Raw genomic sequence first — 25949 nt, forward strand, 5'->3', positions numbered from 1 at the left:
GAGGAAGCAAGGTTGATCGGAAATAATTTTGATATGTTTTAATTCTGCTTCATTTGGAATGCAGCAGTGTGAAAAGGGAATGATGGGGAACCATTGATTTCTTCAAAATTTTTGTTGCAATGTAATGAGTGCCACTCCAGACTATAGCAGTCACAGTAAAGTGTCTGCTGGGCTGCCTCCCTCAAAAATTTATAACAGAGACAGTTGTCTGAAATAATAGCATCACCATTGAAGCATCCAAAACACTTAGATGGGAAATTGTTCTCAGATCAATATTGAGGTTATATTTCTGGACAATGTGGCTCTGGTAAAATTGCTAAAGAAATGAGTTAATCTCCTCTACCCCACCTCAGCACTTCTCTGTGTTCCTCCTTCCTGCTCAGCTGCACCCTCCCTACAAACTTCCTCCAAGTTCATTGAAGTGTCCTCCAAATGTCCGTAACATTTGAAGAAATATGTTATCAATTAAGAATGTGACCTGCTCCCCATGTCCGAGCCTTGGTATTTCTCCTATACAATATTGCCATTGAATAATTTGCATTTTAGAACAGTACAGCACAGAACAGGCCCTTCAGCCCACAATGTTGTGCCGACATTATCTAATTTGGTCATTTGCCATGTGTATTCATGGAGTCAGGCACTTTCACAAGTCAGAGACCTTGAATTAATCCTGAGCTTATTCTGTCCAGATCTTTAACGAAACTCAGAACTGTTAAAGGAGCAGGATAGAAAAATGATTTTTTTTTCAGCAAAACAGCCAATGGTGACTAATCTGACCTTAAGCTTCAGTGAATTTGAGCAAAGACAAATTCCTACATCAGTGCTCTGAATCAAACTTTGAGTTACAAGCTGTGCTTGTGAGGGTTGAATTGTCAATAGTCTGTAAAGAGCTTGAGTTTCTTTTTCAGATATGAGGAAGTTAAACTTAAATCCTCTCTTTTGGGATGTTTGTTGTCTGTCCCAGTGCAGAGGTTCTTTATTTGACATCTTTACACCTCATCTACCCACTGGCTCCCCCTCACAGCCACAAATCCCAATGTTGATAACAGTGCCAGAAATTAAAAATGTGATCATATGCACAAGTAAAATGATTTATTTGGTGTTTTGTGACCAGTTGCAGCTGTGAAAATATTGACATGTCACACTGTGTGGTGGGTGGAAACCTAAGTTTGTCAGAAACTGAAGGAGTAATTGACAAGTAAATTTGATGTGACGACAGATTAAACCTGTTGTATGGTATTTGGGATCTCATCCTGTGAAAGGAAACTGTTGGGATTTGCTGTAGGATTATGTCAGGGTTGCCTCAGGAAGATACCCCAAATGGCAGTGCAGTGAGCACCAATCCAGACAATAGCAATCACATGAAGCAACTGCTTCACTGCTTTTGCAATGTTTGGCTTATTTTGAGAGATGGGATAATGTTGAATTAGCATAAAGCTTTCAAAGCTTTTCAGTGGTAGATTAAATTTTGCTTGTCTTTCAGTATCAAGTTCTTGCATAGCCCAGAAACGGCTTTCAACAAGGGTGAAATACTGAAGAAATGGTTTTCTCTCCTTATTGCCCTGCTCTGTCTCTTCCAACCCACACCCCAGCACTGCCTCAATATGAAGGCCTGTGGGCATCCTGTGGAAGTCAAAACAATCCATCTCTCAAGGCTGTGATTTTTTTGTTGTTGAATTGGGTTGGATTTAATTCTGGACGAGTTTGCCTGTTCTAAATGACTTAATTTGTCCTCTTTGATCAATTGCAGTTCTGGAAATGTTGACAGTGCAAATGGTGAGGAAAATGGAAGTTGTGTTTCTTCAGGATCCAGCGAAATAATTGCTGAGTAAGTTTAATTGCATGCATGACAAAATGAATCATTATTCAGAATATGACAAAGCGGTAGGATATAGCTGGGGAGCTAGCAGTTTGTGCAATGTTGTATAGCCATCGAATGGTAATAGCCCAGAGACAATGATTTAATAATGTTTGTACCAGCTCTCAAAGAGGGACTTGCCTACGTTCACTCCTAAGTCCTTTTACTGTGTAATACTGCGAAACCTCTCCTTTCGAAAATTGTAGCTCACTTTTGAAGACCTCAATTGAAGCTGCATCCACCACACAATGAGGCAGAGCTTTCCAGTTTCTAATGATGCTATTTAAAAACAAAATCCTTGTCACCATTGGTTCTTTTTGCTGATCATCTTAAATCAGTGTCCTTTTCTTCTTAAGCCTTCTGTCACAAGGAACCGATTGTTCTTATCCATTCTAACCAAATCCCTTATGATTTTGAACACTTTTAAAATCACTTCTTAGTCTTCTCCAAGAGCAGCCCAAGCTCCTTCAGCCTCTCCACAGGGCTGTCTAGTTTGTCATCTCTGGTAATATTTTTTGTGAATGTTTTGTGCACCCTCTCAAATCCCTTCCTGAAGTGTGGTTGGTAAATACCAGAGTTGAGGGGAAATCAGGAGGTTTTTGTTTAATCATGATTAGTCAGAACATATTTGTTTTTCATACAATGCTCCAATTTTTAAAGTTCAGAATCCTGATGATATCTTCAACCTGCACTACCACTTCTATAATTATTGTGCACACACATACACACACACTATCGATCAAATATCAGACATGGATCATTTCAGGAAGCACCATATCATAAGATATTTATTTTGGCTACAGAAGAGAGGAAGGAACAATCCAGAATAATTTTGATTTGGAGGAGGTCCAACTTCAAAAGGAGCAAGAAGGCGTTTGCAGCAAGTAAGTTTGAACACAAGTTTAGGCAAAACTGCAATTAGCCTGTCTTACAGCAGGAGGTTGTTTAGTGACAGTGTCAGAATGTTCCCACAAGCGGGAGAGTGTGGCAAATGGTACAAATGATGAGGATTATTGATGACCCCAGTGTGTACCGAGTTAATTATAAGTAGTTCAGAAGGGAAGTGTTGAACTAAATGATGCTGGCAGCTCATGTAAAAAGGGAATCCGAATGTCGTCCTCCATTGTGAGCAGTGAAAGGGTAGCGAAAGTGGGGCTAATGGTCATAAATCACTGTTTAATCTTCACAGAGGTAAGGGCCTGGCTGCGATACTATTCAGAAGAAGTTGCTGTCCAATTCACGATGAAAAGTAAATAGTTGAGACAAGGATGAGCTGAGGTTGGACAGCATTTTAGAAATGTGAACATTAAACAACTGCAGATGCTGGAAAACTGAAACGAAAATGGAAATTGCTGGAAAAGCTAAGCAGGTCTGGCAGCATCTGTGGCGAGAAGGCAGAGTTAATATTTTTGAGTAATTTGAGCCACTGAGCTTTTACAGCAATTTCTGCTTTGATTAGAACGGCTGGTTGTCCCTGGTGTTGGTAACTCAGAAGGAAGTGAATTGTAGACAACTGAGGATACTGAGAAAGAAAAAAATAGCTTGAGGCTGCAGTGGCACTTTGCACAACAACCTAATCCTGTTTGAATACAGGGGGTGGTATCAGAGGACTGGAGGATTACAACATGTACTATGTTTATGTTCAAAAGTGTGTGGATAAATCCAGCAACTAGATTCATCTTATTGGCGGGACAGCATCACAGGAACTGTAATCCCAGTCTCAAGCAAGAATACTTGGGGAGCATATGGGCTAACATTTTATGCTGACTCAGAAATCTTCACCATCTGGTGTGTAACCTGTTTAATAAAACCATCTGATGGAGGCTTGTCATTCTGAATCTTCAATTTTCATGGGTATTTTAATGGATTTAACTGAAGATGAAAGGGTTTGCTTGAGGTGTTTTAAATTGTTCTTGATGTTCAATTGCAGCTGTGAAAGTGTTGAGTCCAAACACTGTCCGAATTCTGATGAAATTCAGAATTTAAGTTCACCGGAGAAGGGAGCGACAGTCAAGAAGTGAGTTTGATCCAAAATGTGACCATATTATGCTTCATTTGCAATACAGTAGTGTGTAAAGGGAATGGCTGGAGAGCTGGTGGCCATAGGTTGGACAGTCAGAAATCTCTTCATGAAGGCAGAGATGTTTCCATGCTGTATGACTGTGTCAGACATACCACAGAAACAAAAACACGGATATCATTCCAGATCATGGCACATTGATGAAGAAACAGCTTCTGAGTTCTTTGCATATTCTCTCCCTAATTCTGAGGAACAAGCAATACAAAGCACAAGCAGCAGTTGCATGTGAAGGTGTTGAGTTTATCTCAGACTGAAATTTCTGGACTAATAGCAAATGTAAGCTATTGAAGAAGTGGCTTCACTCCTTGCACCTGCTCCTTTCCCCTGTTACCACCAGCCGCCACCACTGCTGGCGAGCTGCTTTGGCCCTCAAGGGCATCTCTGGTAAACTTCCTGAGGAAATTTAAAGAAGGTATTCACTATTTTATGCAGTTTTACATTTAGAGTGTGACCTTGTTTCATAAAGTTAGCTGATCACGGCTTAGGATGCTGAATTTTGAGACTTCATTTCTTATTTTACGGCTGGCAAGCAATTGTAGACCCAAACACCATTTTAATTTGCTTTTTCTTTTGTGGTTTATGATCAATTGCAGAAGCATAGACTTCAACAGATCAAGCTTTCTAGAAGAATATAATTTCAGTCCTGCAGAAAAGGAAACACTAATGAAAATGTAAGTTTGATTTGACATGTAGTGAAATTGTATTTTCAATGTGAAATTTAAGAATGTGAGAAGAATTGCTGGAGAGCCAGAAAGACCTGTAAAATAATGTAGGGCCTTTGTCATGAATATATAAGGCACCCAAAACAGGATGGCAAACAGCACTCCAACCCATAACAATCACATTCAAGAAGCTAAATAATAACTGAAAGAATCACGGACACTGCAATTCAGGGACAAAAACAAAGTTGTTGGAAAAGCTCAGCATTTCTGGCAACATCTGTGAAGGTAAGAACGGAGTTAATGTTTCAGGTCCGGGTGACCCTTCCAGTTCTGAGGGAGGGTCGCTGGACCCAAAATGTTAACTCTGTTTTTGCATTAAAGAAGCTGCTTGTCTTGCATGTCCAATGATTGCATTATTCCCAGAGATTGGCTTGTTTATATTTTTCAGTGTAAATCATCCAAAATTCTTTGTCTTTTGGAATTGTTTGTCCTACATGATCACGCTTTTGGGGTTGTTTATCTCAGATTGTCATTAGTCTAGTTTGTGATAATGATGCATTATTGCAGGAATGGTTTTCCTCTTCACACCACTTTATTAGAAGTTATCCTGCAAACTTCCTGTGAAGAGTTGAAACCGAATGATACCGCTGTCTAGAGCAGTCAGATACTTGGCACGTGGTTTGTTTGTGGTGTCCTGACTTTGGTAGCCCTCCCACTCCGTGCTGCTGTTGTACATTTTGCACATAATCGATCTTGAATTAATACTTCCTGAATCTATGAAATCCAAATGATCTTGTGAAATGATTTTTCATGTTTGAAGTTTGTAAACTAAGTGCTTTCAAAGATATTTGACTGTAGAAAGCATCGCACAAATGCATCTCTAGCTGGAATTCTAGTTATTTTTGAGCTGTACCAGATTGCTGAGGTTGTTTTACTGCTCTGAATAAGATTAGATTACCTACAATGTGTAAACAGGCCCTTCGGCCCAACAGGTCCACACTGTCCCTTGAAGCATCCCACTCAGACCCATTCCCCGAACACGAAGGGCAATTTAGCACACGGCTGATCCGCCCAGCCTGCACATCTTTGGACTGTGGGAGGAAACTGGATCACTTGGAGGAAACTCACTCAGACATGGGGAGAATGTGCAAACTCCTCACAGACAGTCACCCAAGGCTGGAATCAAACCCGGGACCCTGGAGCTGTGAGGTGGCAGTGCTAACCGCTGAGCCACCATGCTGCCCTGCATGACACTTTGGCTGCATGGGGTTAAAGATGGGATTATTCTTCTTTGTCTGGCCATTCGATTAAACTCTGTGCTTTTTGATTAAGACAAAAGAACATTTATCCAATAGATTTGAGTGCTGGACTGGACTTGGGGACTTTAAAGTTTGAGATTCTTACCTTTATATATACAGTGATTTATTTTCTTTTGTACATGGTTTGCTTACTCATTTATTTTGTTTTCTTGAGTTGATATTGTTTGTCGTTTTTACAATCAAGAAAGCCAATGCCTGAAGGGCCAAGCACAGAAAAATTACTTGTGAGCAAATACAAAGGCAAATTTTTGCAGTATTGCATTGAGAAAAATGGTCAATTTGAGGGAGTGAGGATTTTCATGGAATATTTTTACTTCAGATGCAATAGCAAGCGTTCACAACTGGGCTGCACTGAAGTTCGAAATAAAGCTCAAACAATTTATGAAAAATGCAGCAAAGGAAAAATCCCTCTCGTTAATCAAACAAATAGGACACAGTTGGCCAGGCAGCATCAGAGGAGCAGAAAAACTGATGTTTCGGGTCTGGGCCCTCCACCAGAAATTTTCTGAAGATCGGTCCAGACCTGAAATGCCAGCTTTCCTGAGCCCCTAGTCTGCTAGCCTGCTGTGTTCATCCAGCTCCACACCTTGTTATCTCAGACTGCAGCATCAGCAGTACCTACTAACTCAGAACACAGTTGGGATGCCTTGTGCATTGCTATTCACTCTAACCCACCCAGTTGTCTTTTTGGGTAAATGAAACAAAGTTTTAGAAATCTAAGCCATAGGGCTTGGTGGTTATCCGGACATTTTTCTCCAACACCTAGCTATTCATGTCTGGATGAACACAGCTAATTGTGGATACCAAATTGGTCCTGATTAATTTCACAATATTCCTGTGCCAATGTCTCAAGAGACATATAGGGATGAAGTGTATAAAGGAACCTAAATTATCCTGATCCCCGATTGAGGACAGTGTAATCCTCATGAAAGTAATGTGCTGGTTTGGTATGTTTTTTGGTATGTTAATCTCCTTTTAAATTCAAGTTTTTTGGGTTGAGTTCTTTTTCTACAGAATAGTAGCTTACAACCTGTCAGTTTGACATTGAAGAAAACACAGATATTGAGGGGTTGAGTAAAAGCATGGTTTTAAAGGAACATCTTGAGTGAGGGCAGAAGAGGCAGGAATCTATCCAGTGAAGTTGTCATCGGTGAAACAATTAATCTCAGATGCGCAAGTGGCCAGAATTGAAAAGAAAGACAAAAGTGCACCCGTACATAATTATTTCAATTCTGGAACGCTCTAATACTTTAAGAATACACTTCTCTCCAGTGCCATTGGAATCTAAGATTATGTTGTGCTCGCTTTAGGAAATGATCCTTTTAGATGGTGGAAGGATGATAATGAGTAATTAAATGAAATGATGTTGTACACTGCAGCTGATTAAAGGTTTCAGATTACTCGGTGGGGATGTAGTAACTTGTTAATGAATCTATTGGAAACAGAGACTTTAATTCTAGTGGGACGACAGAAAAGTGTTTTGGGTCAAATTTTGGACTCAGCACAGTACTAATTAAGTTCTACCATATTGTCAGCAGGGTAGAGGCTCTTTAGCTCAGCAACTTATTTCCCAGCCATGAAGGCTTTCAGTAGGAAATAGAATTTTTTGGTTTTGTGATCTTTTGAATTGATTTTTCTTTATATATATTTTTGGAGGGTTACTGTTCGAGTGTTTGTAATGTGACCTAGGCATTTCTGAATGATTCAGGACCAAATGAGCCCAGGCAACTTCCTTAGGTCATGTTTCCAGTGTGTTTCAGTTAGTCACTGTTTCCGAGAGGTAACATAACAAATAACATTTCCACAGCCTTGTCCCTCCATCTCTGCAATTTCCTTGTGTCCGCTTCGGACGTTTCTCTTTTTTCCTGTCCAGTTTCACTTTTTTGCCTATCCCAGATTATGTTTGTCCTGTTGTTACCAGCCATGGTTTCAGCTGTTGAGACTCGAAAATCTGAAATGCACAGTATGCTTTTCTCCATTTTGTAAAAAGCTGATGAAAAACTTCACCTTTTATCAAGCTTTTCATGATTCTTCTGACCTCACTGAAAAACAATCTCTTGACATTTCCAAAATGAGTCACTTCATTTCAAAATTTGCCATGTTCACTAGTTAATATCATACAGCACCTTACCAGTATGGGCCAGCTGTGTTTTTGAATCATTGCAAAAGAGTACAACCTATGCCAACTGATCTGAAAGCAGATGAAGTCAAAATAGCCCCTCCAGTGTGAACTATTTCTAAGTCGTATATCTTTCTCAAACAACAAGAGGCTATTGCTGCATATGGCACTGTGGCTGCCTAGCACTTCCTACACCAACCACTGTTTAACAGGAATGGAGCTGGTGAAGTCTGAATCAAGCCCCAATGTCTGTGTGTAATGTTTCACACCATGTAATTTCTGTGCTGTCATGATCTATTATGAACGGGCTCAAATAGGTGATCATCGGTTTCAGTGTAGGGCTGCAGATAAAGAAATTCCAAATTAAAAACTAGAACAGCACTTTCAGCGTAAAATGTTCCATGTAAATTGGCGATGCTAATCAAACAAATGTTTACTTTTTGGAGTCTTTGGAAAGTCAAAGGTTTCTCCTACCTACTGCATCATAGACCATAGCTGCAACTCAGTCCATCTCCTAATTCACAACAAGACTCATCATTCTGATGTTTGCTGGCCCACGTTGTCTCTTGGTTGACCAATGTCTGAACTTTAGATTTTTTTTCGAAAAAACTTTCAATTCTTGTGTTCACATCCTTTCATGTTCTTATTTTGCTTTAGTCTGGAATTATTTTAGGTCCCAAACTTTGCCTGGAACTTTTCTGTTCTGCCACGTCCAGTGTGCTGTGTACTACTTGATTTTTTTCATCAGCCCACCACCGTTAGTGCTACTTCCTGCAGATATATAGTTCCTTCTTCTAGACATCACCATCTCTCGCCTTTAAGAAACTCATGAAAAGTCACTATGACCAAATATTTAGTCACCTGTTTGAATATCTCCTCCTTTGTCGGTTTTTGTCTGGTTAATCTGCTGTGAAGTGCCCTGGGGAGTTTTTCTGTGCAAAGGGTTCGATTTCAGTGATGTGATGACTTCTCTGTGCAGCTGATGTCTTGTTGCAAAAAAGTAACCATTGATTTACCTGTGAAATAATGCTACGTGGCCTCTCAGTATTAGCCAGACAGTTAAAATAAGTGAATTGAAAGCTGACTATGTTGGAGTATTTCATTATTCACCTGCAACTAGACCCAATTTATCCATGTTACCGAGGTATCCAAGTACTGGCAATGCAACTCCCAGAACAAACGCAAACAAATCATCATTATCCTTGTGTTTTTCTTTGTTCATCTGATTTGTCCCATTTGACTTTTATAAAGAAGATTTTTTGTTAAAGCTCACTTTCTCTTTACTAGTAAACTCTAAACACGAAGAGGTCCTGCTGGTGTAATAAGTAACCTCAGACACATGTGAAATCACTTTATACGTGAGCCTTAAGCTTACCTGTGCAATCTACAAAGAAGAAAACTTGGAAACATGGCCAACTTGCAGTTTCCATCCATGGCCAGCGTAATTCTAACTTGGACAGTCATTTCTTCATCATTGGGTCAAAGTGCCACACAGCCCCCCTCTGATGGCACAGCAGGATCACCATTGCCATGTGCACTGCAGCAGTTCAAGATGGCAGCTCATCTCCTGTGTGAGCACGATGACCCCATATTCCAACTTTAATCTATTGCATTGACATTTGTAGAATTAGAAGCTTTTTCTCCCCCACATGTTTTGCTTCCCCGATGAACAGTTGTTAACTCTGACTTTATTTCCAGTGCTATTCCTGAAATTCTCGAAATCTGGCTGGAGGAGTCTGCCGAAGACTTTCGTCAAGTTCCAACTTACTCTTGTCTCCGGAAGGTACTTTCCTACTTGAACCAGACAGTGCCAGGGTCAGATGCTGAACATCGGGCCCAGAAACTCCTGAGTTGGTTTTTGGCGGAGGAAACAGCGGAGAAAGAGATGTTTAGTAAGATTTACAATTATGTTGCAAAAATGTGGTTTTAATTCAGGGTGCCTCCCTACAAGTTTGTGTGCGGCTTGCCCCTCTGTCTCAGGATTTAGTTCATTTTGGTTTCCTTTGACAAGCTTCAAAATTACTTGCAAATTTTTGGATAAACGAAGTTAATTAAAATTATTGCTGAGTGCTTACCCCTGTACTAATTGCATGATGTACAAGACCAAATTCTGCATAGAATTGATACTCTCATATGGTCCGATAAGACCCAGCAGCATGTAATGCGACTTTCTGGACAATTTCCTTTTGAAATGTTTTCGTCAATGACATTTTATTTTATAATCTGACGTAATAATTTTGCAAGTTATTGTGAAACAATAGATTGTGATTCAGAATATTTCCTAAAGCCAGAAATAGGGATGGGAATCTGTCATTAAATACAAGTTCTTTTGCAATTGAGATGCTCCCAACAAGAGGATTTCAGTGCAATATCATATTACTTTCACCAAATCTAGATTTAGAAGTATGAATATTAGATAACTATTGGAAACCAATGCACAATTTCTAGTCACAAGTTCGTGAGATATTTTAGAGCAATGTGAACTTTGGGCACAAAATACATGTCTATCTTCACTTGCACAGAAGGCTACCGTAGAAGAGTCAGATTCTATGTGGGAGAAGAACACGACCAAACCATCGAACAAGTTGACGAAAAGCTCCTGTCCTACCCATCACGCTTCATTGCAGAGCAGCTGACTTTTATGGATGCTGTGAGTAAACAGGAGTCTGGCGGCCAGTCATTCTGAATAAGATGTTTCAGTCAGCAGTAGGCATCTGAATCTCTCTGTATTGTTTAATGCTATTACTGCTCCACCAGTCATTATAACTGAATTCCCTTCAAAATGCAGTCTTCCAAGATGTTAAAATGTGTTGTTTGACGTGTGACTTCAGTATCTCGCTTGAAATACCTGCCAACTAAAACTTCAGCACTTGTCATTTGTTTTGAATGAACGCCATGTGAAATAAGTGACCCGAGAGAGCACTGAAAATCCTTTGTAACTTAGTGTTGAAACTTTACAAAATGAATAGTATTTCAGGGTAAAAGTTTAATTGTTTCATCATAACAGTCACTGTTTCTTCAAGAGTCCACTGATTTTGTTTGTAGTATCCAGGATGGCAATTTTGTTGTTTTCCCAGAATCTTCTGGAGTGGGATCAGCCACGGGGTATTCCAGTCTAGTCTCCAAGGTGGCTTGATGCCTACCTCGACAAAATGAGACTCTTGGTTGCTGAATCAAAATTTGAGTTATGTCAAAGTCTGGTCATAGGCTTAGGCTTGAAGTGGAAGTTCAGTGGTCTGTATGACAGCATTGGGTGTGACTCTAGAATGTAAGTAGTCCTCTAGGTCTCAAAAATCCTAAGCATATGTTCATGTTCAGAACAGGGGTGCAGCAATCTCATCTGGAAGTGACCAGTTTGTCAAAAGTAGGTTTTGGTTATGGGATAAGAGATAATGGGAACTACAGATGCAGAAGAACCCGAGATAACAAAGTGCAGAGCTGGGTGAGCACAGTTGCTCCGAAGATGCTGCTTGGCCTGCTGTGTTCCTCCAGCTCCACACTTTGTTATCTCAGTTTGTTAAGGGGCAGCTGCTTTTCTGCACAGAGTTCCAAAGGTAACTGTCTGTTTTGACTGCAGTCTCTGTTGCATATGTGTATGTATACACCGACTGGCACTTAGAGTCTAATCATGTGACATATTGATGACAACAGCCATTTTTGGTGGGAAGCAACCTAGCTGGGTGTCTGTTGAGGAATGTAGCTGCTTTTCTTTTGTTGAACCATCGAGATCTGCAGTGAGGGTTGTGAGTCTTTGTCAAATCAGTGGTTTTACCTGGTGAATATTAAAGCGGTTTTTTTGATCCTCATTGCTAGTTTTTTTCTTTACCATGCAGAGCCAGGGGGCTGAAATGTTAAACAGCAGGAGTTTTATTATGTAGTTTACTGTCGAGGCAGCAGGGTTAGCCTAAGCTATTCCTTGCCGGAAATGATCGCTGACATCATTGTGACGTGATCAGACTGTTAAAAGTGAGAGCCCACCATGCTTGCATAAACATGCAACAGTTTCCCACTCGATGGTTTCTGAGCACTCCTTTCTACTGCAGCCTGTCACAGCCAACTCTGGCTTTGAAAGTGACGAAACTGACAAATTTCTCCATTCTGAATGAGTTTACGGGGATCCGAAGGAGCTATTTGCCGGTTGTGTTAACTTTCACTGTCGGAGCATAATTGTTGATGGGAGTTGCTCATCTTGAAGAGGGAGACAGAAGGACACAATGTAATCTGAATGACCAGTTGACAAGCTTGGACGTTTGGCAATATTTGTGTTCAGCATGAAACCAACAGTGGTGAAGTGTTGACATTGAGGCCTGTTGAACCAACAGAGGGCCAGGCTGCCATTGTGTTCTGTCAACCTGCCTTGGTGCGAGAAGTAGACATGATGCAGGGCCGCTATACTGATGCCCAGCCTGTCTAGCCTGTGGGCCACCAGGGCTGAGCATCTGTAGCAGTGACTATTGCCAGCAGAGCCATGCATTGATGGTGTGCGTGGAGCCAACAGTCGGAGTTGGGTGGAGATAACCAGTGATTTTAAATCTAACCTACAAATAGGAAGCAGATGACTGAAAATTCGAGGGTTTTGATCTGTCTGAATAGCCAATGTGCCCTTGTGCATCAATGTGAGTATTTTCTAGCCAGTCGTTGACAATATAGCATGCAGTTTTAATGTACAATTGCAAACTAGCAGGACGAATGTACCCATGGATGGACAAATCTTGTTTGTCGTTCATTGCTTAAAACATGGCACGACTGACACCTTTAACCTTTGTTTCCTTTTTATTTTTGATCAGGATCTTTTTCGGAAACTTGTGCCCAGCCAATGTTTAGGGTCCATCTGGTCTCAACGAGGGAAGGAAGAAAAACAGCATCTGGTATCAACCGTCCAGGCCACCATGACACAGTTCAATAATGTTACAAAATGTGTCACCAGCACCATATTAAGACGCCAACAGTTGAAACCATGGCAGACGGCTAAAATCATTGAGAAATGGATTGATGTTGCCCAGGTACACTATTCTTTATTGGTTTTTAGCCTTTGTGACATGTTAAAGTCCACAGTGCATGAAACAACCATGGTGGAAGAGAGCAAGCCATTAACACTATGTGTTGATATGTCCAAGGTTTGAAAGCCTCTTGAATTGGTGAGCAGAATACTTTTCTGAATAAGAGTTGAATGCTTCATGGAAAATCCTAGCATTCATAATTTCTGTAGTGCTGGCTGCTAATAGCTCTTGCCTCAGTTTACAGTTGCATTGAAATATTAATGTATTTTTTTCTAATCAAAAATATTTATGTGGATAAAAAAGGCAAACTGATTTCAGATTTTTACTGGCCCTTCAAAAACGAAGTTAGTTATTGGGCATTACATAGTGTTATTTGCCTCCCTTCCAAGCCGTAATCAGTTTATGAAACAGTGTACATTTTATTCCCAATGTTCTGCATTCTGTATGCCTACATGACGGCACTTCAGTAACTTGCCTGGTTGTCTGTTTCCTATGTGTTTGCCAAAGGAATTTGTCTCAGCATGTTAGTCAGCAATCGGGAAAAGAGTGAGGAAGGGCTGTCAGATCTGATACCAGGTTTGTACTTGTCGCCAACATGTGGCATGCCCACTTGTACATTTGGAAAGGATCAGGATAGGAACCGAGTAATTAACTAATTAAGTAAAGGAAGTAATTGATTCTTACTGATTTTATAATCCAAAATTGCACTGGATTTTGCAACAAAATTGTACTTTCAATGTATTTTCCCGTATACACGTGACAACAAAATATTCATTCATTCGTAAGGTTTGGAATGAAAGTTCACAATAATTCTGTTGCCAGCTAATTTAGAGAAGTCTGGTTTGGGTCTTGGCAACACTGCCTGCATCAGTTTTGACTCGTTAAGAGTCTTGAGGCATTAATGGGACCTTGATGGGGATTTGAAAGTCTGTCTCCAGTTTCACAACATGGAGCAGTTCAACCGAATGTAGGCTGACTCCCAGTAGTAGACATGGATGAAGGAGTTGCTGACATATACACTGGTGCTATCAAAGGCTATTCTGAAGAGGAATCACCACCTTACTTTGATCACTTGGCTGACTTTTCTAGTTCTGATTTTGAGTTTTTACAATAGTTGACAAGGAGTGGCTTCCATGTTGAAGTGCCCTCCATTACTTCCATTTTACTGCAGCAGCTTTATTTCCCTGAAGCCGGAAGACTATGGGCTGGAGAACCTACCTGCTGGCCTTAATCAGATAAGGCTCTTATGATTATGCCAATTGACGCACCTCTAAAGAAATCCCAAATGGTGTGATCACCCTGCCCCTCCCTGGCCTTCCTCCCCAAGCAGAATTGGCTTTGAGACCTGATAACAAACACTCGCAGGCTTCCTCCTCATCTCCACCACACCCCAAAGTACACATTTGGGAGGTTTGATTTGATCCAGTTTTCTCCCTACCTCCAACAGGTTGGGGGGGTGGTGGAAACAGATGAAGGACATTCAGCTGCTAATCTAGGTAAGATTAGTTAACTCAGTATCAATAACGTAGTGATTCATAAAAGTAGACCCAATTTCCTGATTTGTCTGTTTTCCCTCGAATGAGTATCTCACGTGACTGGTCCTGCCCTCCTATTCTGTCAGATAATACAACCTATCATTCATTTATGAGCTAAATGTGATGGATATAACAAAGATGATTACCCCGCCTCCACCCCCTACCTTCGCGACTTCTACCACTCAGATGTCCATGTCTCAATCCTACTCATTTTAAGCTCTCCTTTGGTGTCAGTAATCATATCTAACCAGTCACAGGCTGGCAGCAAGGGAACTGAAGAGGTTGTCTCAGAGGGATACAAAACGAATATCAAGGTTTGAGTTGCCAAGAATCATGGAATTCTTTCCCTCAAAAAGTTTGTTTGTTAATGCTGTTATTTTCTCAGCTAACATTTTTCTGATAGAACCTTTTTAAAAAGTCTGAGGTGTTGGGTAATGGGGAGTCACTGCTTTTTCCACAGAACTCACGGCTTTTTTTCTCTGACAGGAATGTAGGATTTTGCAGAATTTCTCGTCAGTGCATGCTATTACCACTGCATTGCAATCAAATAGTGTGTTCAATTTGAAGAAGACTTGGGCAGCCGTGTCAAAGTAAGTCATTGTTCAGAAAGAGCCATGTAATTTTTATTTAATAAGTATGAGGTAGGAAATTGCAGGTTTGACCTCCAGGTTTACTTGCACAAGTGATCTTCACACGCTCGGTGCATTAACAGGATTACCAGAGGCACTACAGTGCAATCCTAACAATTGGTTAATTGGCAGAATCTTTCATCCTTTCACAAAGGAGCGAAGAGTTAATTTGTTTAATTGGAAAAAGAAAACTGTTTGGCAACTTGAAATATTTAACTATCGTGTTCCAAAACTGATCTGCTGTTGGATGTAACGTAACACAGTTTCCTGTGGATATGCTGTGATGGGGTGATATAAGCCGGAGGTTTGTGTGGGATGCTAAAATACAAAGACAACAATTATTTTAATCTCCCAAGAAAGCACTCTATAACACTTTGAAGTGCACACCTGTAGTTTATGTTCGTGTGCCTCAGACCATTTGATCATGGTTGTGTTTTTGTAGGCAGCTTGGGAATGAAATCTCTCTTGCTGCAATGAGATTCACCAAAACGACTGCACTCAAGAGCTTTTGCAGCACAATGGCAGTATCCCCATCCCTGGGTTTCAACAATCAGGGTTCAAGTTCTACCTGCCCCAGAGATTGCCAAAACATTTCTGAACAATTGGGTTAAAATAACTATACTTATTGTAAAAATGCTTCACTGCCGTTCACTCTCTGTATTACTTGCTTATTTGTCAGATTCCGTATCAGCTGTTTGTTATCTTGACTCTATTCTGTCAAGAGTAATTTGTCTCATTCTCTTGACTAGGAGCAGTAAGACAACATTTGAAGACCTTTCAAACAATGAAGAAGATAACTTTGTAGCGAGTAGAGAGCTGCTAATGGAGGTAAGGTGTTGCACTTGGCCCAGTGTGACTATATTCAGGGCATGATCAATAGTTTCTAGTAAAATATCTGCAATGAACTCAGTTGGTGACTGAATGCATACAGATTCTGTCAATCAATACTGCAACAGGAGTATATGTATTGCAGTCCAGGTGGTCTGGCTTGGCTCAAGTCTTCCAAGATTGTTTTGTCATGATTCTTATAATTGCTGATGATATTGCAGTTAACATTTTAATCGACATCTAATTTGGTTATACTGCAGTGATGCAGCCTTCATAGATTATCTTTCTCAGCGTTCATTATCTTGGAAATTTGAACTGAAGCAATGTCTATGATGCAGTAATGCAGCCTTCATAGATTATCTTTCTCAGTGTTCATTATCTTGGAAATTTGAACTGAAGCAATGTATATGATGCAGTGATGCAGCCTTCATAGATTACCTTTCTCAGTGTTCATGATCTTGGAAATTTGAACTGAAGCAATGTCTATGATGCAGTGATGCAGCCTTCATAGATTATCTTTCTCAGTGTTCATTATCTTGGAAATTTGAACTGAAGCAATGTCTAAAGTGCGATATGTGCCAATTTCTTTTTCTTTTGCTTTGTACACCTCAAGGGCCTTGTAATTAATAAAAGCCAAGGCAAAACATTAAGAGATTTAACTGGTTCTCATAAGTGTTTTTACTCAATTACCATGTCTTCCTTTTCTTGTTCTCTGCAGTCAGAACTATTTGCTGCGTAGGAATGGAGAGATATTCATATCTCTTTGTTCAGTATTTCAGACATCAACTATCTAGTTTCAACTAGCTTGGACGAAAACTGACAAGTTTCTAGCCATTCCTCCTCACTCCTTTTATCATGCTCTTTGTCCACTCATTTTGCTCCTGAATTTGACAAAATAACAGAATAATTGGTCAGATATAAATATTTTGGTGCCACTTTACCAAACTAGTTGTCCAGCTCAGAAAATAGTCAACGTTTTCTTATTCTCTAAATCATTCTTAGTTGGAATTGAAACACTTTCAAGCTGGTATTTGAAGAGGGAGAAATGCAGTAATCATGCTAGCATGTTGTCAGTTTGACAGACACTCCATTTTTCAAACTGCTCAATGTTCTAGTTGCAGTGAACTATCTTTTTACATTGCTTTCCAGATGTTTGCCCCAGAATTTCTACTGCCCTGCTGTCACACTTTGTTTATTGTGTGTTGTGATTGGTGCACTGTACAGAATTTCAACATATTTTTCTGATCTAGATTGAATCTAAAAGTAGGTTTGCTTTTATAATCAAAAATGTGTGCTCTGCATGATGATTGTTTTTGTGGTGCAAAATTCTGTAAGTATACAGGGGAAAATGTGAGTTCATGATTGGACAGTTGTATAACTTCCATAAAGCTTTCTCCCAGATTATGCAGTGAATTACAGTGCATGGTTTGCTAATCTTTCAGCATCTTACACAAATGTGCTTTGGCAGTGGTGCAGGGCACCGCAATAGTTCTTGCTGTGTGTACATTAATGTTCAAGACACAAAAGCTCCAAGTGTGAACAGCAGGTTCACAGATGACACAAGAATTGGAGCGGTAGTAAGTAGCAAAATGCCTTAGTTTTGAGGCACACATTGTTCCAGCTGTGGCTCAACTAATGTTATTTACAGTTCCATCATTACCCGTTTGCTGTTATATTCAGGCAAGTATCCAATATTTTACCAACTTATCCACAGGTCCTCCTGCCTTCAAGAATATGTTTATGCACACACCAAAGTCCTTTTGATCCTCTGTCATCCAGACCCAAAACATCAACTTTCCTGCTCCTCTGAAGCTGCCTGGCCTGCTGTGTTCATCCAGCTCCACACCTTATTATCTCATTGAACATATATTCTCCTGACCTATTAGACCCCCAAAATGCTTCACCTCACACTTTTCTGGATTGAATTCTATTTGCCTCTGTTCAGGCCTTCTAACCAGCCCATATGCGTAACCCGAGAGACTAAGGCTTTTTGCTGTTCACAACCGTCCAATTCTTGTGTCATCTGTGAACCGGCTGTTCATACTTGGAGCTTTCGTGTCTTCAACATTAATGTACGCACAGTAAGAACTATTACTGTACCCTGTGGTATGCTGCTGGATGAAAGCATCAAGTTGCTGAAAAGCCCTTCAAAAATCACATTTACTTCCTGCCGCAAACCCAATTTTGGCTCCAATTTGCCAATTCGATGTATCTCCTAGGCTCTTAGGTTCTGAACCAACCCACCATCTGAGACCATTAAATTATTTCTTCGGGTAAGAGAGGTGTCTAATGAAAAGACCTTGAGAAGAATTGTATTCTTGAGTTTAGAAAAAAATGACGTTTAAACTTGTTGAGACAAAGTTTTGGAGATCTGGTGAGGTAAATTGTTTTTATCTTCAAGCGAAATTGCACGTTACATAGAAAATTTCCAATCTCCAAATGATGAGGTTACACAAATATTGAGTTTGGTTTCCAGTTCACAGATGAGGGATCAAACGTTGAACTTGCCTGGCCTTTATAGATCTAACGTTGCATTCCACTGTATAACTGTCTAAAATTTTGAGTCCTAAATTTTGATTCTAAATAGATTTAGTTGTATGATCAAGGGAATAAATAAGACATGGAGTAGTAATTTTGAGAAATAGGACAATGAGTTCACAATGGATTAAACAAATTCACCTCTCTTTTTCTAGGATATCGTTCAGGGAATTGTGCCGTACCTGGGAACTTTCTTAACAGAATTTTCAGCACTGGATTCGGCTTTCCCGAATTACCATTCAGTAAGTCTCTCTTACAAGATTTGGATTCCTTATTTGCTGATGAGCGCTATTATTATGGTTTCATTGCAAGCTGCTTGTAGATGAGAATCAAAGCAATAAAAAAAATGAATGAGTTTGATTAATAATCCCAATCAGAATAATTTGATGCTTTGTGCTGTGAATCAAACAATTTGTAAACAAAGGAACATGCAAATCACTTTGCAGTTAATTGAATATGGGTTTAGTTTTTCAAAAGGTTGGATAAATTGCACATCATTTTTATTCTGTACAGGTAAATTGGTTACCTGGATGTCACTGCGTATTGAGCAGTTGAACAGCTGAGAATGTCTTCAGCTTGGTACTGACCTACTTGACTGGAGCAAAGGGCTCTATGTAGTGTCCAAGATATGACCTGGTGGTATGACAGATCATTTGTGATTGGCCTTTGACGATATACTAAAATGGAACCAAGTTTACAGAGCTTGTATTTCACTTCTGATCTTTTAAATTTCATGATCTTGTTGTACTGTTTGACCTTTGTACATTTGAATTAATTTTCTTTGTCCTTGTCTATCTCTTACAGAATGGCTTGATCAACTTTGACAAGAGACAAAAAGTTAGTACTGAAAATTGCACTGTACAAAATGTTTGGAATTGTATGAAAGGGGAAAAGCATGCTTTTCAATCTTGTGCTGCTTTATTTGCTTGATGGGGGTGTAGGGGGAGTCCCCAACAGCATCCTAAATGTATATGGTCACTAATAAATCCAATAAAGAATTAAGGAGATGCTTTGTTACTCAGAGCAGCCAGAATGCAGAAGCTGCTGCTACCAGGACTCGTTGAGAGGATGAGCACAGATGTATTTGAGAGAAAGTTAGATGTCAGAAAGGACACAGCGGCATATTTAGAGTTTGAAGCAAGGTGGGAGAGGTGTATAGATCAGCATGGAGCAGTTCAGTCAAATAGCCTGCTTTTGCGCTGCTAATGTGCTACAATTTACCTTTGAACAGTCACAGCCACGCACAGGATATGCTAGGCGTTATGTGAGTGAAGATGTTGTTCAATTAATCTCAGTGTCATGGAAGCTATTTCATTATTGAAGACACTGGATAAACAATCTCTCCATATTAGTATTTTCCTTTAGATGAGAGACATCATTTCGTCATGGGATGTCAGAAATTGAGGGAGTGCACCTGTTTGGATTCTCACTGACTGGGCAGTATGTTTTACTCCATATTTCTGAATTTGGTAATACCAAATTCTCAAACATCCCTGTTGTCATGGCTACTGTTGAGGGTATCATCAAATCCCTATAGTGTGGAAACAGGCCATGCAGCCCAACAAGTTCATAGGGCCACTCTGAAGAGGGTCCCACCCAGACCCATTCCCCATGTCTAACTCACTGAAGCTAAATATCCCTGGGCACTACGGGCAATTTAGCGTGGGCAATCCACCTAACATGCACATCTTTGGACCTTGGGAGGAAACCAGAGTACCCAGAGATAACCCACTCAGATTGTATTTTCATCTTGTACTGCAACATTCAGCAGGCAACCTGAGAATATGAATTTGAGAGGAATTTGACCTTATGGCAAACAATGAATTCTTGCTTACAGAGCTGTAACTTGAGGTCCCTATGAATAGAATAGGTTCCGATCAGAAGCAGCTGATGCTGAATTTGCCAAACTGGGCCATGTGATGTAAAATCAGCTGGGTGGCAAAATAGGCATCCAACGCTATGTGACTCCAATTCACCAGCTCGGAATGTAATCTGTCAAATGGCCCGCCATTTGTCGTGGCTGATGTGGATGTAGTGAAGTGTTTCTTTTCACTGACCTGTTGAAAACTGGCTGGCACTTTACAACTTGACAGTAACATGTTGTCAGAGTTTGACTGAGAAAGGTCTGCCCCTTTTTACATGTCAAATTGTGACAAGATTCAACCAAGAAGCCACTGTGGTTGAAAGAAAATAGTCCAGTAACTTCGAGCTGCTCATGGTCCATTCAATTTCATGGTGGTGCAACCTTGAAAAATTAACTCAACATTTTCACCGTCTGTCTTGGTATCAGTTACTATAGATCAGCCACTTATTTTGTACTTGGCAGACTTCCTTTTGCTTGGATGAATGATCTTTCATAACATTTCTTGTCTTCACCCTAAATCAGCTTATGGTTCTTAAGTGAATCATTTTTTAAAATAATCCATCTTTGAAGCACTGTTTTGGGAATTAGTGTCCTGAAACCATCCTGGATAATCTGTACAGAAATTTATCCTTGAAAAGTCACATTTGTGTCATTTATTTCCAAAGCAGAAATATTTTTGTGACATGATGTACTGTGCACTTTGAATAAAGTTATCGATGCTGTTCAAAATACCACAGACTAGGATTTAGCAGGAGCAATTATAGCAGTTTAAACTTGCCTTAACAGCTCATTATTTATTTGTGTTCTTTCAGGAATATGAAATAATTTTGGGTATCAAATCCCTGCAGTTTGCTTGCTCATCTTACACCCTTCGTCCAAACGAGAATTTTCTAGACTTGTTCTTTATGCAACAATACTTAAGTGAGGATAGCGAGTACGTAACTGGTATTGTAGGAGTGTGCAGGTAAAACAGTTAAGGGTTGTGTGTGAAATCTTCTCTCGTTATAATTGCTGTTTAATGCTAGTGAGCTGCCAGATTGTTTACTGTCTTCCTTTTCCTTGGTTTCAAAGTTTTGACAATGAATTCTGACCGATGAGGATAAAGCCAGTTGCTCAATGAATCAATTCTGTTGTGTTGCATCAAAATGCGTTTCATTGGTATATAATAGTGCAGAGTATACTATCACTAAGCCAATGATTGCAGGAAAATGCAAAAAACTTGATGAGTGACCAATTTTAGCAACATGTCCAAGAGCTCCTATTGTGGGTGCACCTACAAATCCAGATGTAAATTGTACCAGTTTTGAGAAATGTTTCTTTTCCTTCCAATTTCTTTTCAAACACATAATCCTATTACTAACATAAAATTAACAATAACCCTACACAATTGGTCAGCATTTTAAAGTATCTTTCAATGGTTGCCTAAAAACATCATTCCCTCATCTCGAAATAGCCACAGTATATTTTTAATAATGCAACCAAAAATAATCTCCAACTGAAAAACAAAACACTTTGCCATTCCTGGACCAGTGTTGATTAAGGAACCAGATTATAGATCACTGAAACTATTTTTTAGTTTTGACAGAGCAGGCTTTGTAATAATTACATTGTTTGAAAACAGTTTGCTTCTTCATAAATTGATGGGCAGAAGTTCTTATTTAAAATGTACCTGATGTAGCAATTTACATTCCTGCTTTGAAAATCAAAGCTCACTATTAAGCCCATCCTCAGGCTATGGATGACCATGTGCAGCAAGCACCTGGCATTATCGTCAGTTCCATCAGTGGCACAGTCAGTATTGGGCCAACTTCAAACATGGTATTTATTTATAACAGTAATTACAAAATGTTACCGAAATTCACTTTGCATGGATCATAAGTTATATTTAAAGTTCTTTTGGACCTCTCGGATAGTTTGGTTGATTTTCGGACGGTTTGTCTGAAAATATCAGCAACAGAAAGTCTGGTCAAGAGATATACTCCTCATTTTACTACCTCCGAGATGTGGCATGTGGTGTTTTAGTCACCTGAAGTGACTGATTCATGACTACCTTTCATTGCTTGACATTGTCTGTACATTCACATGACAGTGTGGATGAGGCCCAGAGAAACTCCTGTATAACTTTACAACCTATTGTATCACCTTCGGCACTGGAAGTTTGATTCTCATGTTTTCCAGTTAACTTTTTTCAAGCCCAGTCCTTGTTAATTTTTTCTGTACCTGCTGTAGAAGTTCGAGCATTTTGTTCAATTCCACGTGTTCTGCAAAAAGACTGAGGGGGTTATCGTCTTGGTAAAAAATTAAGCAAAGGAACCGCAGATGCTGGGAATCAAAAACACAAAGAGAAATTGCTGAAAACATTCAGCAGGTCTGGCAGCATCTGTGGAAAGAAAGCAGAGTTATCCTTCGGGTCTGGTGACATTTCTTCAGAACTCTTATTGTCTTGATCTGCTGTTCATAAAGCAGAAAAGATCGATGTGCCTACAGTGAGAACTTTTGTCGCTCATTACTCAAAGTAATGTTCAGTGTTCTCCTGCCTGAAAACACGTGCCTTTTGCAAACAAAATTATCATTCTGCAATTTCAAATCTATGTAAATGATTGATTTTGCCATAAATAATAAGAATATTGAACAAAAGCATCTGATTCTTTTGAAATGAATCTTGTCTGAAAATGTTTATTTGCCACCCTGCAGCTCCTCTGAACTCGAGAAACCGCCAAAGCCCAAAAAGAGTGTGTTTAAACGCCTCAGCTGGTAAGTATCCCATGTTAAGCACCGCAAATATCTCATTATTTCCTTTATTATTGGGATGAATGGACAGAAAGGTAATTACATCTGTTCCTTGACAAATAGAGACATTTGATGTGTGGTCATTATTGCTTCATTGGAGTGAGATTTTTAGTAACTGTTTGAGTAATTTGAGATGATGCAAGGAGTGGTGCTGTTATTCTCACCTTGTGCATGTGTCTCGTGTAGACTGATTGATAGAGATTCTTTGCTATGACCATGAGTGTAGAATGTGGACCTGTGATGAGCTTGGTATTGCCTAGCGATTCTCATTTGTCCAGAGAAGTTTCTGCACCATGGCTAAATTTCACCGGAATAAATTTGTTTATGAGAGACAAGTAAGCAAAAAAAGTGTTACAGTGAATTAAATTTGCATATTTGTGGGCTTGTATAATGAAAACTAGCAATGTTTAACAATTTTGAGTGAAAAATCAGATTTGTGTTCTACTTTGTGGGTCAGCAGGCAGCAGAAATATCTTCTGTTGAAAAATTATCAGACATGCTTCTCACATTTGAAGCTCCACCTCAAAATTACTGTCTCAATGGAGTCAAGTTCGGTCAAGGAGAAGCACACGAGATCTAGGCGTTCTTGTACATCAGTCAATGAAAGCAAGCGTGCAGGTACAGCAGGTAGTGAAGAAAGCTAATAGCATGCTGGCCTTCATAACAAGAGGAATTGAGTATAGGAGCAAAGAGGTCCTTCTGCAGCTGTACAGGGTCCTGGTGAGACTGCATCTGGAGTATTGTGTGCAGTTTTGGTCTCCCAATTTGAGGAAGGACATCCTTGCTATTGAGGGAGTGCAGCGTAGGTTCTCAAGGTCAATTCCCAGAATGGCGGGACTATCATATGTTGAAAGATTGGAGCGACTGGACTTGGAGACTTGAGTTTAGAAGGATGAGAGGGGATCTGATTGAGACGTATAAGATTATTAAGGGATTGGACACTGTGGAGGCAGGAAGCATGTTTCCGCTGATGGGTGAGTCCAGGACCAGACGACACAGTTTAAAAATGAGGGGAAGGCCATTTAGAACAGAGTTGAGGAAAAATGTCTTCACCCAGAGAGTGGTGGATATATGGAATGCTCTTCCCCAGAAGGCAGTGGAGGCCAACTCTCTGGATGCTTTCAAGAAAGAGATAAACAGAGCTCTTAAAGATAGTGGAATCAAGGGTTATGGGGATAAGGCAGGAACAGGATACTGATTGTGGATGATCAGCCATGATCATAATGAATGGTGGTGCTGGCTCGAAGGGCCGAATGGCCTACTCCAGCACCTATTGTCTATTGTCTATAAAACTCAAATCTCTTTCCATGTAGGTGACATGAAAGTATGTGTTTGTGTTGTTGTGCATACATGTGTAAAGACTCCAAAGTTATTGTTTTTGATAATTTTCCTGAGTTGGGGATATTATTTTATATTTCTGTTCAATAGGTAAGGACTGACCAGAACTCAGCAAAGTCAGATTTTCCACCACCTACCCGTGTAGAGTTTCAGAGAAGCAAAACCATGCCTTGTTGCTGTGTTGTGCCTTGCAGTGATCTGGACTGTGACATGTGACTATTGTTATATAGAAACCAAGAAAGAGAAGGGAAACACTTATTCACTTCCTAGGATATCTTCTCTTTACATGAGTGTGGATGTTACATGGATGTGATTTAGGCTTCCGTGGCTTAATTGTGATTCTCGAAGTGCAGGCAATCAACGTTGCAGCATTAGTGTGCAATCTCACATTTCAGCAGCCATCTGCTCTTGCTCCCTGCACTATTTAATGCCTAATATACCAACAATCGGGATTTTCAGTGTAGGAATTTTTTTGTCATTGCATCTGCTGTACTTCTTTTGGGAGTTTTGGAAAATTTTCGATGTTAATTATGCAATATAAATGCAAATTGCTGAATAGAAATCCTAACGTTTGCAGTACCAATATACTGAAGGCCAAATTCAGAGTTCACTGTCCTACCTTACAAAGTGTTGTATACAGTTTTCTATCAATTATCAATGGTGTTACTTTGTTTTACGTTTTATTTTTAATAAACTGCAGCTTTCAGGATGAAATTACATACACATTAGCATGTGGCCAGGTTGGGGGAAATTTTCCACCCTGTGGGTATTCAAATCCACATTTTGCCTTTCATGAGATTGAAGTTGATAGCAGGTTGAACAAACACTGCAAAAAGCCCAGATTCTTGTGCCATTGGAATATGCAAACATTGTAACCTATTCATATACTCCCTAACTATTAGACAATGTAACGGTGTTCAATACTAGTAATGCGAGCTCTTGGTATGAGTGTGCCACTATTAATTTCTCACAGGTCAAATGTGGCGCGCATCAAACTCCTGGTACTCTCATCATCAATATACCTTCATTCTAGTTTAATTTTTTTTAACAGTTTCTCTAGAATGCAATGACATTTTCATGTTTGTTGTGTCCCCTTTCCCTTGTGCAGCCTGTTTTCAAAGAGAGGTGTTAAAATACACAACACTCAAACTAAAAGCTCTGAGCAGCGAGCATCCCTTCAGAATGAGGATTCAGACGACAGCATTACCGCAGCCAGCATTTTATCAGATTCCAGCCACTTGGAAATGGAAGAGCCGAGCACTTCGCAAAAAGCGCCGGAAAAGGTGAGACAGTGAGGCACTCATCACGTAAAATATGTTGTTCTTGGAGACTCTGGTTTGTCTAATAATGTCCATCAGTTTTTTTCTTCTTTCTTTCCTTCCTTTCTTC

At 39.8% G+C, this 25949-nt stretch overlaps 1 protein-coding gene across 2 annotated transcripts in view; it reads left to right on the top strand.

The window, feature by feature from the left end:
• Positions 1 to 25723, top strand: part of LOC132207656 (ral guanine nucleotide dissociation stimulator-like 1) — a 36996-nt gene extending 11273 nt beyond the window's left edge. For both annotated transcript variants that reach the window (XM_059643582.1, XM_059643583.1), the window contains 12 exons: positions 1751 to 1828; positions 3789 to 3875; positions 4532 to 4609; positions 9737 to 9930; positions 10561 to 10688; positions 12826 to 13041; positions 15060 to 15163; positions 15952 to 16030; positions 18724 to 18810; positions 19373 to 19405; positions 23127 to 23186; positions 25669 to 25723. In XM_059643582.1, coding sequence (XP_059499565.1) covers positions 1751 to 1828; positions 3789 to 3875; positions 4532 to 4609; positions 9737 to 9930; positions 10561 to 10688; positions 12826 to 13041; positions 15060 to 15163; positions 15952 to 16030; positions 18724 to 18810; positions 19373 to 19405; positions 23127 to 23135 — 1093 coding nt within the window. In that variant the 3' untranslated portion in view covers positions 23136 to 23186; positions 25669 to 25723. The remainder of the gene's footprint in view (positions 1 to 1750; positions 1829 to 3788; positions 3876 to 4531; positions 4610 to 9736; positions 9931 to 10560; positions 10689 to 12825; positions 13042 to 15059; positions 15164 to 15951; positions 16031 to 18723; positions 18811 to 19372; positions 19406 to 23126; positions 23187 to 25668) is intronic.
• The last annotated feature ends 226 nt before the right edge of the window (positions 25724 to 25949 follow it).

Source organism: Stegostoma tigrinum, unplaced genomic scaffold (assembly GCF_030684315.1).
Source record: "Stegostoma tigrinum isolate sSteTig4 unplaced genomic scaffold, sSteTig4.hap1 scaffold_118, whole genome shotgun sequence".
Lineage (NCBI taxonomy): Eukaryota > Metazoa > Chordata > Chondrichthyes > Orectolobiformes > Stegostomatidae > Stegostoma > Stegostoma tigrinum.